The 17,500-nt window shown below is 46.7% G+C and overlaps 1 protein-coding gene across 10 annotated transcripts in view; it reads left to right on the forward strand.

The window, feature by feature from the left end:
* The window catches only part of znf469 (zinc finger protein 469), a 185,001-nt gene that overhangs the window by 111,407 nt on the left and 56,094 nt on the right, over positions 1-17,500 (forward strand). For 2 of the 10 annotated variants that reach the window (XR_014123064.1, XM_081711845.1), the window contains one exon: positions 13,260-15,907. The exons of 6 other annotated variants lie outside the window; for them this stretch is intronic. Coding sequence is in view for 1 of the 4 variants with exons in the window: in XM_081711850.1 (XP_081567976.1) it covers positions 10,559-10,636 (78 nt within the window). In the remaining 3 variants the exon portion in view is untranslated. Of the gene's footprint in view, positions 1-10,558; positions 12,971-13,259; positions 15,908-17,500 lie in introns of those variants that run through there. 2 more of the 10 variants (XM_081711850.1, XM_081711846.1) reach the window with 1 other exon arrangement.

Consider the following 17,500-nt stretch of genomic DNA (forward strand, 5'->3'; position numbering starts at 1 on the left):
AAATATTGGCCCTAATATTTAAAACATTTCATGGTTTAATTCCTTTACACCTCTTTAAGATTACTCTCCACTGAGAACTGTACAATCCCCCTCACCTTCACTCTTCTACACTCCTCTACACTCTCCAGCTACACTCCTCTACACACCTCAGTTACACTGCTCAGCTACACTCCTCTACACTGCTCAACACTCCTCTACACTCTTCAGCTACACTCTTCTACACTCCTCTACACTCTCCAGCTACACTCCTCTACACTCTCCAGCTACACTCCTCTACACACCTCAGTTACTCTTCTCTACATTGCTCAACACTCCTCCACACTCTTCAGCTACACTCTTCTACACTCCTCTACACTCTTCAGCTACACTGCTCTACACTCCTCTGCACTCCTCAGTTCTGTCTCTTGTTGGTAGGAGCTTGAGTGTTCAGTAATTATCCACCATGACTATGGAACGCATCTCCCTTTATGCCTGTACCTTTTAGACTCTCCGTGAGTATTCCAGAAGAGAATAAAAACATATTTGTCCACCATGCCATATTCTTAAAACTGCACTTTGTTTTAACTCCTTCCCTTTGTTTTCCCGTTCATTGCACATATATTGCTATTTTGCCGAATTATGTATATTTTGCTTTATTTAAGTGTCTGCACTCTGCACTGTGACACTGAAGTTTTGAAAGGTATATTGAAATTAAATGTATTATTATTATTATTATTATAAATGCTGGCCAAATGCAAGCCAAATGCTGGACAGAGCCTGACTGTGTGGACTGAATGCTAGCTAAGCAGTGGCTGAGCACAGGCTAACAGAGCTCACTAAATACTGGCTGGGCATTTACTGAATGCTGGCTAGAGGTTGGCTCAGATCTGGCAGCTCTCAGGAAGACCTGCGTGGGAATATGTGGTACTGGAGGTTGTTTGTTCTTATTTTCTGACCTGATCTACATGGTTGTGAGACTCAGAGATTGATCGCACCAAACACTAATCTAGTAAATTACAGGAAATCTGTAGCAAACCAACAGGCTAGGGTAGGGAGGGAGCCAAATAACAGAAAACACAGTCCTTCCCAAGTAATTTACACACACACACTCACACACACACACATATACACACACATACACAGACACACACACGTATGAACATACACAGATGCACACACACACACACACAAACACACACATATACACACACATATACACGTATAAACATGCACACATGCACACACACACACAGACACACACACACACTCACACACACACACACAGACACACGCATACATACACACATACACAAAAAACATACGTATATAGAATTCTTCAGTGTTTTGACAGACTTTAGCAGGCCCCTTAAATCATACTCATTCCATCTTTTCTAATTTTACTTTTGTTGTTACATTTTGTTCATGACTTTCGAGAAAAAAAACGTTTTGCTTTGATGGTTTTAAAAGGAGGTTTATTTTAAAAAGCTGTATAATATCAGCGCAGTTCTTGTGTTATCGATGTGGTAAATATGTCATGTTTTATGCTTTTCTAAACACCTTCATGTTAAACCAACATCGAGCGAGTCAGTCATAAAGTACAAGCTCCAGATTCTGGCCTTCATCAAGGGTGAGAAGCTCTGGGTCTCGGCCTGGTGCCGTCTAGGAGGTCACCAGGGTCCGTGTGCAGAGAGAAGAATCACGTCTGTTTAAAGTGGATAACAAGCGCTTCTTGTGGGAAATGTATGTTTTTATGATGTATCTTTTTCTTATGAACTGAATTATATGTGGATAAAAGAAAACCTATGCTGTCAACTTCAGTGAATAATTTGCTTCCAATTTTTCTTTTGTGCGTGCATGGGCACATGTGCATGTGTGTGTGTCTGGTCCAGTAGTCATGAAGCAATCATGCACTCCAGGGCTCTTAAATATCTCCATGTACTATGGCATTCCCAGTATGTATTCTCTTTAGTTTACAGAGCTTTGGGAATTTTCTTATAAAAGAATAACCGGTGTAATTTAAGGGCTATGTGGCCATGGTGAGTTCATAACAGTACCAGCTCTGTCAGTACCAGTTCTGTCAGTACCAGCCCTGTCAGTACCAACTCTGTCAGTACCAGCTCTGTCAGTACCAGTTCTGTCAGTACCAGCCCTGTCAGTACCAACTCTGTCAGTACCGGCCCTGTCAGTACCGGCTCTGTCAGTACCAACTCTGTCAGTACCAGCCCTGTCAATACCGGCTCTGTCAGTACCGGCTCTGTCAGTACCGGCTCTGTCAGTACCAGCCCTGCCAGTACCAGCTCTGTCAGTACCAGTACTCTGTCCAGTGTGAGTACTTATGCACTTTTTTACTTTTGAGGACAGCTTGTCTGTTGCCAATACATTTATCATGGACTGTTCCTGAAATATTCGCACTGATGGTGACCGTTCAATTCCAATTCAAACTTGGATATGCTGCAGGGTATCGGAGCCAGATTCCTCTAGGGTTTCTCCAGATTCTTCCCTAGTCCTAGGGTCATGCTCCATGCGTGTGTGTGTGCGTGTGTTCATTTAGAAGTGTCATGTGGATAACTGCCATTTATTTTCTGTGTGTGGGTGTGTATGTCTTGCGCTCTGAGATGAGATAAGTGTGATAAAGAGCTTTCATCCACATCCTCTCCAGACGTTCGTTTGTGTGTTTGTGGGGCGGGACAGGAGAGTCTCAGCTGGACCCTCTACTCACTCTTCAGTAACTTCACTTTACACATCCAAACTTTTTGCCAGGAGGAGCTCCGTCATGCTCACTCCTGTATCAATAGTCTGCTGCTAGTGAGGGCAGTAAATCGAACTCCGCACTGCACAGTAGGTAGGAGAGTGGAGGTGGAGAAAAATGCGCACACGGAGAGGAAATGAGGGAGAATGGAAGCCTGGGAAAACGGGAGCGAGAGAGAAAGAGAGATGGAGAGAGAAAGAGAGCGATGCGGGGAGTGCTATGGTGGACTGGGTCCAGACTGCATCCTCTACTCTCACCCGACTTAGACGCCTTCCTGCTGAGGTCATGTGGTGGAGTTGTGAGAATGTGGAACGGCATGGGCAGCCACACGAATCCAGATCGTGGACGCACTCGTGCACACACTCCTCGAATGGTATAAACACAGCTGTGTCTGTATGTGTGAGAGTGTGTGTGCGAGAGAGAGAGAGAGGAGCACACTAAAAGCACTACAGGGACAGGGTTTTAGGCACTTGGACATACACAAAGCAGGAGTACGGGGAGATGGCTAAACAGTCAGCTGCCACAGCGCAGCCAGGTCCACCATTCCAAAAACCTGCTGTTGTTGAGTGTTATTTCCAACAACTCCTTTTTTCGCTCAGCAACCTCACGTTATTCTGTACACCGGCACCATCCGACCGCCACAACTATGAGTCCGACCTTTAGCTCCCAGCCAGAGGAAGGACGAATAAATCACACGGAGTATCCAGTTAAACAGCTGCAGTGCTGAGGATCACTGCCCACTTCCCTGCAGTGGGACCAGTGCAGCCAATAGAAGTCTGTGTCGAAATCCTCCTTTTTAGACTGATTTAGGACCAGTTCCCCCAGCCGAATTCTGGCCTTAGTCCTGGCGCCGTACTGCAGCGTGATCAGCTTTCATCGTGGCCGGTCAGAGCTGCGGGGGGAGAGAGATGCCGTTGGGAGAGTCCTGTGGGATGCTGGCCTTCTGTCCGATTAACGGAGAGCAGCTCCTCGCCAGGGGCGACTCCCAGTGGCAGTGCGCCTAGCAGGTCACACTCGCACACATTTTCTCCTGCCTTTCCAGACAGTGAGGCTGGGAAGCCAGAGAGTTTCTCTGGGTTTATTGTCTGGATAAGCCCATGTCGTCTTGTGCATAGATGTAGACCGTACTGTGTACCGTCCTGCCACATGACCCAGCTTGACTCTGTTGTACAGACAAGACATTTGTAGCTGATGTTCCACCTCAGTCTGCCCACACTCTGCAGGAGTGCCGCCGAGGGCAAAGTGAGAGAGAGGAAACTTACTCACTCTGGAATTATGAGCCAGCAAGCTCAAGCTATTATTAATTAACATTCAGAAGAATTAAAAAAGGATGCGTCTCCTTGTGTGTGTGTGTGTGTGTGTGTGTGTGTCTCCCTGTGTGTGTATGTGTGTGTGTCTCCTTGTGTGTGTATGTGTGTGTCTCCTTGTGTGCATGTGTGTGTGCGTGTGTGTGTGTGTGTGTCTCCTTGTGTGTGTGTGTGTCTCCTTGTGTGTGTATGCGTGTGTGTTTCCTTGTGTGTGTATGTGTGTGTGTCTCTTTGTGTGCATGTGTGTGTGTGTGTGTGTCTCCTTGAGGATATGTGCGTGCGCACGTGTCCGTGTGCACGCACGCCTGTGTGTACTTTTGTACACGTGCATACTCACGCGTGGCCATGTGAGGATGTGTGCATTCATTTAAGAATGTGATTGTGGAGCGTGAGTCGTGTGTGCGCATGTGTGTCTGCCTTCGCTCCCTCGTCCAGTTGTGTCAGATGAGAAGAGAACGGGCGGTTGTGTGTGAGCGGATCTGTGCCTCATGAGATTCAGGGCCCCCGTGGGAAAGATGAAGAATCGAGGTGAAAAGCATGAAATTATTCTCGGCGCTGCCGCAGTGTCGGAAAATGTCTCATTTAGCAGTTGTCAGACACAATCAGGAATAATGACAAGAAGGCATCCAGTGATGAGTGGCAGTATACATTAGCCTTTAAGGCATGCCTGTATACATTAGCCTTTAAGGCACGCCAATATAAATGGCCCCTGAAGCTGATATGAGATTTGGTTGGCTCTTGTCCTGCCGTAATGGCTACGGTTGGGATTTGGCTGGATGCACAGGCCTAGAGCCTTGTGGAAGGCTTCGGGGAGATGTTGAGAAGTTGACTGGAAGGTTATTCTGTGTGACTGTGTGTGTGTGTGTGTGTGTGTGTGTTGAGCATGTGCTGTGAGCAGACCAGGAAAGATGCTAACTCTCTAATGAGAGTGCTGATTGGAGCTGGAGTTTAACAGAGAAAGGGGAGGCTGAATGATGAGTTGCATTGAGACGTGTGTGCGTGTGTGTGTGTGTGTGTGTGCGTGTGCGTGGGTGTGCACTGAGAATGAGTGACATGTTTGGGTTGGGGGAGGAGTGAGCTGCCTGCAGAATCAGCACTGATACGCAGAGCAGTGAGGAGAAAGAGAGCGAAAGAAGAAGGAGGCTGTGATGCCACCATCTGCTTGCCACATGCAAAGCCTGCCGCAGCCCCATAAATCTCAGATGCGCTCAGCAATGCAGGGTCACATTCCGTCGGGCTAGATGTGTTCCCGATAGCTGCGGTGCTGGGGTGCGAAGCCCACAGTAGAGGGACCGAGAGTCCGACAGGACGCGTGGAGTCGCCGCCTCAGTCGTACCGCCGTCGGTCGAGGGGTCGCGTGCGTTTTCACTTGCGGTGGACACTTTAGGGCTCGGGTTCCTGGTCTGAAGGCAAGTTGTTGCATGCGCTCTGATGCAGCATTCTCTCTCTCACTCACCCCTTCCAAATGTTCTTAACAGTTCAGGAAAACGGCCTTCTGTGTCTCATCACCCCCTGGCGCACTGTACAATGGGTCAAAGGGCTTCCAGGCCAACACCTCTTGACCCTCGCTCACGGCTCTGGGTCGGAGACGTCAGCAGAGAGGTCAGCGGAGAGGGTGAATGATTTGAGCTTTCCTGGATCCTACAGATGACCCAGAGCAGTTGTTATGGTGATCCCTGTACTAACTCTCCTATTCTGACAGTGCCAAATTAATACAGACTATTTTTGAGATCTGTGAATTAGCTTACTGGTCGGTACAGAAATGCTTTATTAGCTTTATCAGTGCCATGCCATGTTTGGGCAGCAGGGTCATTCATAAAACTGTCATCTGCGAGGAAACAAGGTCACAATTTCAGTAATGGAATCACTAAAGACAAGACCTGTTAAAGCCAAAGGATGAGAAAGAAAGATTGCATGTGTTGTCTCCTATACGCTGTACTGCCACCAAAGTCCAGATGTAGATTAAATTAGATTAGAAAACGTTTGGTAAATTAGGTGCTAAATTACCAAAATGGGTATGGTTGAGGTGGACCACAAGATAAATGACTGATGAAGCAACTGAGCATTTTAAGCTATTATGCATACTACTAAAACATACTACAGTAATGTTTATAATAAGCATTATTATTGGCATTACGATGGCTTATACAGAATGTTATCATCGTGGTTCCGTGCTCTCGAAATTTCCCCACTGTGGGTATGTATTATGCTCTTTTAAGATGGTCAGCAGCTAACTGAGTATGGTACGGATCTCTTTGTCTGTATAAAATAGTTCTTGCCATCATATGTCATCTGATGTAATTAAAGTGATATACTGTTTACACTCATGGTTTTTGCTTGAAGATTTAATGATTCTCAAATGCTTAATTGCTCTGACAAATTAACCAAAAAAAAACCAGGAACATCTGTTTGTGTAGTTTGGAGGAATAAACATTTGAAAAATTTCAGTTTTGCTTCCAGAGAGAGAAAAAACCCTCAAAGTAGGCTAGATGGTCAAATAGTTGTCTTGTCTTTAAGATGCGGAGCCACTTTTTCTAGACTTGGGTTTGATTTCACGGAAATTTAGATCAATTGAAATCGTTTTGGTGAGAAGAAAAAAATAATATAATGACATGGTTGCCAGAGATGATTCACCACTAATTTCATGTTCCCTCGTAAAAGAGTTCTTCTGGTGTGTTTTTGTCCCGCTCGAGCTGTGGCTGATGACCTCCAGCCAATACCAGGGCCTCAGTGTGACATCATAGCGCTGCTATGTGGTTGATGAATAAAGATGAAGGTTCCAGAAACAACACACAAAAAAGGGGGAGCTGATGGTGAATGAGCGCAAACCCGTCGGCAAAGAGAAAATGCGCCGCTTATTATTATCATTCATCTATCACAGGAGCGGGGCGGCCCGGGGCGGCCCGAGGTCTGGCCCAAGGTCTGGCCCGTCGCTCTGCTGACTGAGCGGGAAGAGGGCGCCACACGCCAGTTAGCGCGCCATCACAGATTCCGAAGTCCAGCCGCTCCAGTGGGGGTAGAGGAACCACGTTTCTGTTAGCTTTGCCTGCCGTCAGAGGGCCATCGGGAGTGGGGCAGGGGGGATGCGGAACAGTGAGTGGGGTAAAATGTCACTCATGGCAAGGATGGCCGGAGTAATTAGCTAAGGGATGTGGGAGCAGGGAGAAAAAAGTTCAGAGAACATTACGGAGATTTCGCAGTGATGGACACAGAGTGAGGCTTGTTTTGGACCTCAGCAGACCTTATGAGACACATTCCTACAGGTAATCTTTCATTAAAGCCAGCTCTGTCTCCAACCGTAACAACGTAATGGATAAACTGATAAACTAAGAATTTCATACATATCCCTGGGGCATGCTTTACAGTTAGTGGCTCTGATAGACAGGCCCTCTAACACAGTTCTAGCATACAGCACCTTACAGAACTCTCCTCTGAAACAAGCCCTGGCATAAAGCACATGTAAAGCACAGAGGACCTACAGAGGATGAAATCTCTACATAGTGTCCAGTTGACTGATTCATTAGGCCATCATCTTGATTAGGCCAGTGACGTGCACCGGTTTAAGGGCTGTGATGTACCTAATCTTTTGCCCCAAAATTTCACAATGTTAGTCACTGACCAAAACACTGCATTAGTGAGAATTGTCTTCGGCAGCGTCCCGGTGACGTCGCTATCGTCCGGGGCACGTGGCATGGCCTCCTCGTTGTCCACTTCATCTGTCTTCCTCCTCTGTTTTCCTTCTGTCTGCCTTTTTCCCTCCTGCTTTTCTGTCCTTCATCCTGTGCCAAAAAGAACGACAAAGAGGGGAGGAATGGGGCAAACAAATTCAAAGAACGACGGATCATTTGGGGGGAATACGGCTTATGTTAATGGAGAAATATCGCTTTACCTCATCTGAAGGGAATTACATAACTGAACTCAGCGTCCTCTGAGCTCGGGCAGACAGCCACACTGGTTACAAGGCGGCGAGAATACGCCGGTTTGCCATGTGTGTCACCTCGGGAACAATAGCGCAGGGCCACGGGGTGCGGAGAGTCTCAAAAGATCGCAGGTCGGTAGCAAAGCATTTACACTGCTGTCATTTGGCTCGGTAAACGCATGCAGCACCGCTCACACTTGGCACATTACAGAATGTTCCAGAATGAATAGGCTCCCGAGTGCAGTGTTCCCATCCACTCAACTATTTCATTGTTTATGAATTTAAATGTTTCCAATATGGCAGAAAACAATGGGAAAGGGAAGAAGAGTTGTAGGAGTTGTATGTAAAGTTTTATAAGTGCTGTGTAATATCACAGCACAGCACGTGAAGTTCAAGCGGTTCTGGACGTGCATCGCTGCGCAGTGCTCAGGCACTTTCACTACAACAGTTTGCAGTAAATCTTAACAGTAGCTTCACACATGTTTGGCAGAGACTAGAGTTTTTACTTGTAGAGGCTGACACTGTGGTCATGCTAGTCTTACATAATTAGTAGGCGATTTACAAATGATAACACAAACTAACCACAGGAGAGAGGGTAATTTAGATCTGCTTTGATATAATGTTCGAAAAGCAGAAGCCAATTGTCTGGCTTGGTTTGTGCTATGAGAGATTCTTTATATCTTTACATCACTCTCAGGCCTCTGGAAACTTTGCAAGACACATGGAGCTCATTTTATATTTTGATCCATCACATAAATTAGTCAGGTGCCAAGGTCTTTAAACGAGGAACTGCCCACACCCTTCCTGGACACGAGGTGGAAGCGCGACCCATGCTCGGGGAGAAAGCCCTGAGCTCTTGTCCCCGCCAGGACTGGGAAGCTAGTTGAAGCTTCGTAGGTATAGGGACCTGAAAGCTTAGCATCAGTAGCTTCAGCAAAACCATTTCACCATGAATAAATCAACATGTATAAACAACTACCAGTAGTACATGTACACCATTGCAATGATTGTGTTTAATGCAGTTTTTATTACCATTTTATTTCTATTTCCCTGTGAAATTTTAAAGTTAGCTTTAGTTTTCATGCTGATGTTTTTTGTTTATTTGTTGTCATTTTTCACTTCAATTTTTGATTTAGTTCCCATTTTTATTTAGTTTGGGCTTTTTTTTGTTGTTGTTTTTTTTCTTTAATAGTATTAAAGAAAGGTTTAGTTTATTCTGATGAACAGTATGTATCATCAAAGAGGCAGATTTCATTGCTGCTGGGTGAGTCCCAATGCAGGATGGGACCAGGTTTCCCTCAAAGGCAGTACCACCCCCTGTGTGATTCCTGTCTGCTTCCTGTCTGCCTCCAGTCTGTTTCCTGTCTGCTTCCTGTCTGCTTCCTGTCTGCCTCCAGTCTGCTTCCTGTCTGCTTCCTGTCAGTCTCCTGCCAGCCTGGACCTGTTTCCCGTGGCCTTGGGAAAGGAGTGCGTACCACAGGGGGGCACCTCAGGGCAGATGTGCGTGGTTTTACATGCAGACTGGCATTATCTGTGTGTCTCTTATCCCCAATCAAAGGACAGAGCCCTAAATATACACGGCGAAGCCTTCCCAGGCTCCTTGGCGCTCCAGCAACGCAGCCACCGGTTGGGCCACTGGCCAATGACATTGCCTCCGACCTCTTCCAAAAGTATTTTTAAGGTCAATTACAGGGTATAGTGACTTCTGATGGCCTACTGCAGTTTAAAAGGGCTTATATTAAAGGGTTATGTAGAAGACTCAGACAGATCTGCCTTCACTAACCCACGGACCATTGTTACCACACACCCACTCAAGACTCACTGAGGGCAGTGGGTGTGTGTTTGTGTGTGTGTGTGTGTGTGTGTGTCTGTTCCTGAGTCCATGTTGTACAAATGTGATTGAGAAAGACTGTGTGTCTGAGTTCACTTAGTATTTCATATGGTTTGTGTGGTAGGTATGTCGTAGGTGTGTCCTTTGTTGGTCTAATAAATTCTTTGTGGTGATGTTGGCCTGCTTTCTTTCAGGACTGAATGTCCAGGTGTCTACAAAGCATTGCAAAGTGATGCTTTTTTCAGCTTGTAGCCCTAAAACATGTACCTGGGCAAACGTATGGCAAATATGGCCTTGTACAATGAAACTCTTCCAATCGGTCTGTGTTTCTACCTCTCGTCTAGCACTGCAGGAGCAGTGTGCCTCTCACCTACTCTTACACCACTACCACCTATCACACAGTGGAAGATTCAGGGATGGCCACACAGGGAGGTGCATATCCTGTTGCCATATCTGTGCCCTCCCTTAATACCGCACTCCATTTCCTGTCTACCATTCATACACACAGTATACTGGAACTGGGTGTGAACAAAGTCAGAGCCATGGAGCATGATGTTTCAGTGTGTGTGTGTGTGTGAGTGTGTGTGTGTGTGAGAGAGAGAGAGAGAGAGAGAGAGAGAGAGAGAGAGAGAGAGAGAGAGAGAGAGAGAGAGAAAAAAAAAACGTAAGAGAGAGAAAGTACATTTGACAGTCACTTGGGGATGTTGAGACTTGTTTGTATCCTGCTCCTTATCAGTGCTGTATCTGTAACCATTTTGCACTGCCAATTGCAGGGTTACTGGAGTAATCTCTCTGCTCTTCTCCTGCTCTCCATCTCCTTACCGCTCCTCCTCTTCCTCGCTGCATGGTGAGGCCACCCACATCAGGAGTGTACCGCACACCGCAGCTGCCCAGCTGCAGCCAGCTAAAAATAAAAGGACCTGCAGACAGGATCTTCTCCGCATCTTCCTCCTCCTCCTCCTCCTCCTTGGAGAGCTGCAACACAGGAGCTGTGCCAGTCACGCTTCGGCTGCGTTACGGGCTGTGACCCGACCGGGCACTGGGAGGAGAGGTGTTTCAGGGTGAGGGGCGGGCGCCCGCCCTCGGCTCCTTTAAGAGAGGCCATCTCAGGCCATTTCACGTGGAACTTTGGTTATTTTCAGATGAAAGGTCGCCATTTTCTGGGGTGAATCGTGTAACTGAACAGATGTGAGCTGAAATATGGCAGAGAGCTGTACCGGCAGTTGGACTGTTGCTGCGTCTGAGTTCATTCAGTTCTGTGGTGAGGCTGCACTGGGTCCAGACGCTGTGAAACTGACGGATGCACCTGGAACTGACACAAGCTTATTCCTTTAGTTTCTCTATATTCAAAGCATTCGCTTGTCACAGAGAAGTGGACCTTGGCGAGCAGCTGAGGAATATGTTGGTTCCTGTTTTAGGTCTTTGTCCCGGTGTTGGCACTGCACTAGGAACTGAAGTTACGAGGCATTAAACAGGAAGTCCTCAGGTTCTCCTGGTGAAACTGTTCAGCATGGGCCTAGAGAGGCTCCGACTAAAAGCATGAGCCGAGCTTCTCATCTCTCTCTCTCTCTCTCTCTCTCTCTCTCTCTCTCTCTCTCTCTCTCTTTCTCTCTCTGTCTCACTCACTCCAACTGTCCCCCCCTTCTCGCTTTCTTTTCTCGTTTGCTGTCCCTCTGAGAGGAACCCTGGGCTGCAGTAAATAGCAGAAGAATGCAGGACACTCTGATGTGAGGATGCCCATGAATAGGCTCTTTCAGAGGGATAATGTTTGCTCTGGCGCCCCCCACCCCACCTCTCCCTCTCTCCTGTTCTCTCTCTTACCCCATCTCTCCTGCTGTTTGTTTGCATAGTCTAATGATGTTGGAAGGGGCAGACAAAGCTGAAGACTAATATTAAATGTGTCCAGTGCTGAGCTGCACCTGTGCAGACATTAGTGCCTCAGTGCATCACAGAGGATGCACGCACGCAAGTATAGAACACTGAGCTACTGTTGTACAGTGGGAGGAAACTGGACCTTTTCAGTCTTCGCGGACCGGGTTCCAGCCACTGAGGCGTCACACTGGACACAGGTGTGTAAAGGTTGTCCATATGGACATGTCTCTCCTGAACGTTGCTGTTAATGCTTCATCCCTGCACTTCTGTCAAACTGGCCCGCTCCACCAATGTCAGCTTCCCAGATAGACGTAAAATGCTTTGGCTTTGTTGACAACAAAGTTCTTAATACTTTGTTGGAATATACTTACTGAATTGTTCTTCCATGATAGATAATGGACTCTTTTTTCTTTAAATGTACTCCTAGTTATAAAAGGGGCTGTATCATGAAAACAAGATCATAATCTTCATAGTCTTCACTCCCAATGCATTATAATGAGTATAAATAGGAGTTGATCGTACGATAATTTTTATGAGACATGATGTGAGACAAATTTGTGCATTTGCGGCTGGCTGTTTGAACTTCAGCCGTATAATATACGATTTATAAACACACAAGGAACTTCAGTGAGATAACTTTTACTTCACATGTATAAAGTCATATTATGGAAAGCACAGGAAGGCATGAGACAGGCCAAGGAGATCTCACAAAAACGTGTGTGTTTCCTTTCACATATTTCAAGGGAAGGTAAAAGCCCAACAAACACACGTGAGCCCAGAGCAAGGCACAGATTCCAACCCTGTAAACATGCACGGACTACGTTTGGTGCTGATGTTTCCTTTCATGGGACCTGTTCGTTCAGTTACAGCCAAATAAAAAGAACAAATGAGTGAGTGATCGTTGTGATTCCTCGTAAGTTGTGGCGTGATCCCGCCGGTGAGCACTGTATTTTAAAAATGTACCAGTGATTTAATTCCAGTCTGGCTGGCTGGGGCTAGCCCTGGGGAGACTGGTGAGTAGTAGGTTCTCTCAGAGGGCACACCACACATGCACTGGACCAGCCCTGTCAGCAGCAGCCGTGTTGGTTGTGAGGTTCCCAAAAGACACACACACACACACACACACACACACACAACAGTGATAAGCCCTACTGCAGGAAGCAAAGCTCCAGGACAGGAGCCCGCCTAGCTCCCTACCTGAGCACCCAGCCCTTCCTCCATCCACGATTGCAGCTCATAGATGCTTTATTGGCGTGCCTGCGTGCTGAGTGCTGTGTTGCCCAAACATAACAAGTACAGCCTCAAGACCTGCATTCAAGAAGACAAGCAAAAGAGTTACTGTAATGGCGGTGTTAATAATAACAGTCCATTTCTGCCTCTCTTTTTGTCTCCCTCCTTCCCCTCTCTCTCTCTCTCTCTCTCTCTCGCTCTCTCTCTCTCTCTCTCTCTCTCGCTCTCTCTCTCTCTCTTTCTCTCTCTCTCTCTCTTGCTCTCTCTCTCTCTTTCTCTCTCTCTCGCTCTCTCTCTCTCTCTCTCTCGCTCTCTATCTCTCTCTCTCTCTCGCTCTCTCTATCTCTCGCTTTCTCTCTCTTGCCTATGCAGTAAAACACACTATTCACACATGCACACAAACTCTCTCTCTCTTACACACACACACACACACACACACACACACACACACACACATTCCTAATTTAAGACCTAGATGTCAGATAAAAGTCAATAAAAATCTGTACAATTTGTGCCCTGCAGGTTTTACTGGTGCTCCTGGGCTGCTAGTGTGTTACATATTCATCTCTCTGGGCCAACATCTGTAAAACACACAAACAGACACACACACACACACACACACACACACACACACACACACACACACACACACACACATACACACACACACACACACACACACACACACACACACACACACACACACATACACACACACATGCTCATACAGAGCCAGGATCTACATGGTCTGGAATTACATGACCTATTCAGCACACACACACACACACCCAGGCCACGGGCAGATGTTTCCATAGTGATAGCAGCCTATTACGAACTAGCTGGCATTACCTAAGGAGTTGTGGGTGTGATGTTCCTCCAGTAGCCCAAGTAGACCCAGTTGCCCCACCTGGACTGTGCTTTAGGTCTGTGGGGTCACCTGGACTGTGCTTTAGGTCTGTGGGGTCACCTGGACTGTGCTTTAGGTCTGTGGGGTCACATGGACTGTGCTTTAGGTCTGTGGGGTCACCTGGACTGTGCTTTAGGTCTGTGGGGTCACCTGGACTGTGCTTTAGGTCTGTGGGGTCACATGGACTGTGCTTTAGGTCTGTGGGGTCACATGGACTGTGCTTTAGGTCTGTGGGGTCACCTGGACTGTGCTTTAGGTCTGTGGGGTCACCTGGACTGTGCTTTAGGTCTGTGGGGTCACCTGGACTGTGCTTTAGGTCTGTGGGGTCACCTGGACTGTGCTTTAGGTCTGTGGGGTCACCTGGACTGTGCTTTAGGTCTGTGGGAGTCAGCTGTGCCTGTTGGACCATGAAGCAGCCCTGTGGGATGCCTGTAGTGTCAGAAGAGGCCATGTATAGCGTTCTACAGACAGCCACTGGAATGCAAAATTCACATTTGTTTTTCTTTTCTTTTTTTTAACTCGATGAAATATGTAAGTTGGCACATACTGTAGCATGTGCCTGTTGACCGCAATGACTCGGTCTGTGCAAATTTGGCCCAAAGGTGAATTTAAAGGCATAAAAGAGCAGCTCTCCAGCAATACTGCTGTGTGATTTCTGCTGGGGGGCAGTATGAGGTGTAGAGGGGTCCTGCTACACGTCCTGCACCACCCTTTCCGCTGCGCCTTGAGCAGCTAACACACTTAACCTTCTAACAGCGACTGTCACCATACGGTGTTGTTCTTCTGTCTCATGTTTACAGTTCATTTCCAAAAGCCCCAAAGGCTTCTGGGACGTGTCGTGTTGCTGTAGGGTCTTATATACAATGTTGCCTTTCTAATCAGGGGCTCTTTGAACTAATCAAGGAAGTGCCTAAAGTCCATACACACAACGAGAGAAAGAGAGGTCAGTGTCACGCAAGCCGCTTTACAAAAAGCACAGATTGTTCTTTCTGTCTTTAATAGATGTGATTAGTGCAGTGTGGCTGTTACATGTTTTAAAGTATGTAAAAATGTGTAAAAAAAATGTTTTTAAAAAAGTGTGGTCAGCATGGCAGACGACAAATTGAACTGCACTGAAAACCAGCAATAAATTTTGTTGCCTGTTTTCTCCAATCATGTCAGAGCTTGACCTTTTTTATTGCATCTATCCTCAAACGCCTCAGCACAATGGCAGACCTTAGAGGGGAAGTTTTTAAAGCTCGTTAGAGCCCCTAGTGGTGAGGAATAATATAGCACTGGAATTTCATCACATGAAGTACCACCTCTGCCTTGCCCTAAACCTTTGATTGACAGCTACGTATATACACAGCGTTTTCCTCGTGCCATTTCCCTACTCTGCAGTTTCTAATGTGTTTATTATTTGAATTATCAGAGCAAAGTGAAATGACACCCAGGAGTTTCAAACAGACTGTGGGATTGGAGTTCGATTTGTGGCTCAATGGAGAGATGAAATCATAAGAGAAGAGTTTAAGATTGTGTGGTTTTCTCTGGCTGAAGAAACAGTAAAGAAGGCAGGGATAAAAGGCTCTCTCTACTTCTTCAGTTTTTCTTCAGCCTCGGCGTGTGGCTTTTCTCCCTCCGCCTGTGGGGTGCACAATGATGACAGTGTGAAACCGTACATGCTCTCTGTGTGGTTCTGCGTCAATCTGACACCATCACACTACAGAGGAGCTGTGCGTTAGTGAGGAGGTGTGTTAATGAGGAGGTGTGTTAGTGAGGAGCTGTGTTAGTGAGGAGCTGTGTTAGTGAGGAGGTGTGTTAGTGAGGAGGTGAGGAGGTGTGTTAGTGAGGAGCTGTGTTAGTGAGGAGGTGAGGAGGTGTGTTAGTGAGGAGCTGTGTGTTAGTGAGGAGGTGTGTTAGTGAGGAGCTGTGTGTTAGTGAGGAGGTGAGGAGGTGTGTTAGTGAGGAGCTGTGTGTTAGTGAGGAGGTGAGGAGGTGTGTTAGTGAGGAGCTGTGTGTTAGTGAGGAGGTGTGTTAGTGAGGAGCTGTGTGTTAGTGAGGAGGTGAGGAGGTGTGTTAGTGAGGAGCTGTGTGTTAGTGAGGAGGTGTGTTAGTGAGGAGCTGTGTGTTAGTGAGGAGGTGTGTTAGTGAGGAGCTGTGTGTTAGTGAGGAGGTGAGGAGGTGTGTTAGTGAGGAGCTGTTTGTTAGTGAGGAGGTGTGTTAGTGAGGAGCTGTGTGTTAGTGAGGAGGTGAGGAGGTGTGTTAGTGAGGAGCTGTGTGTTAGTGAGGAGGTGAGGAGGTGTGTTAGTGAGGAGCTGTGTGTTAGTGAGGAGGTGAGGAGGTGTGTTAGTGAGGAGCTGTGAGGAAGTGAGGAGGTGTGTTAGTGAGGAACTGTGTGTTAGTGAGGAGGTGAGGAGGTGTGTTAGTGAGGAGCTGTGTGTTAGTGAGGAAGTGAGGAGGTGTGTTAGTGAGGAGCTGTGTGTTAGTGAGGAGGTGAGGAGGTGTGTTAGTGAGGAGGTGTGTTAGTGAGGAGCTGTGTGTTAGTGAGGAGGTGAGGAGGTGTGTTAGTGAGGAGCTGTGTGTTAGTGAGGAGGTGAGGAGGTGTGTTAGTGAGGAGCTGTGTGTTAGTGAGGAGGTGAGGAGGTGTGTTAGTGAGGAGCTGTGAGGAAGTGAGGAGGTGAGGAGGTGTGTTAGTGAGGAGCTGTGTGTTAGTGAGGAGGTGAGGAGGTGTGTTAGTGAGGAGCTGTGTGTTAGTGAGGAGGTGAGGAGGTGTGTTAGTGAGGAGCTGTGTGTTAGTGAGGAGGTGAGGAGGTGTGTTAGTGAGGAGCTGTGAGGAAGTGAGGAGGTGTGTTAGTGAGGAACTGTGTGTTAGTGAGAAGGTGAGGAGGTGTGTTAGTGAGGAGCTGTGTGTTAGTGAGGAAGTGAGGAGGTGTGTTAGTGAGGAGCTGTGTGTTAGTGAGGAGGTGAGGAGGTGTGTTAGTGAGGAGCTGTGTGTTAGTGAGGAGGTGTTAATGGTCCAGTGGGAGGCGTTGGAAAGACCAGACCCCATTTTTCTGTTATATGGCTCTTTGAGCGCTGTGCATAATTTCCATATATTTTCACCTTTTAATGTTTTCATTCATTTATCAATTGCTACTTTGTCAAATATGCTCATGTCACATAGCCACCCAGTCTTTTTTTTTTCCAATGTCTCAGTCATAGCTCACTGAGGATCTCATGATGCTTTTAAATTTCATTTAGCCAGTGAATCCTGTATGATAGTCTCCATATCAACAAATCATCCTATTTCTGGCCAATGTGCGTCTGGGGAAGCAGTTGAGACCCGAAGGCAAGGTGATCTCTGGGTTCTCCTGGTGAGTGCAGGATTCTCTAGAGATGTGTGTATATTTTCCCACTCTGTGCAGTCCCACTGGAGCCATGCACGAAGATGCTTATTATTAACTCTAATTAGTAATTATAAAACCTTCAAGCCCCCCAGGAACAGGCCACAGGTCTTTGTGTTTCTAAAGGTATAAACATATTGGATGGATTCCTGTTTATACATCACGGAAGAGATCAGACTTCTCAGAGATATGCAAAAGATCAGATTTCAATGCTTTGTAAAATAATGCTTTGGGGAAAGTCATTTGTTTTTGTTATGTCTTATGCAGGTAGAGTTGGAGATGTTTATAAATGTTACAAATATGGTATAATGATAAACAATTATAGTAATCAATATTATAAATGA

This window comes from Electrophorus electricus, chromosome 4 (assembly GCF_041902795.1).
Source record: "Electrophorus electricus isolate QZ-2024a chromosome 4, ASM4190279v1, whole genome shotgun sequence".
NCBI classification, from domain to species: Eukaryota; Metazoa; Chordata; class Actinopteri; order Gymnotiformes; family Gymnotidae; genus Electrophorus; species Electrophorus electricus.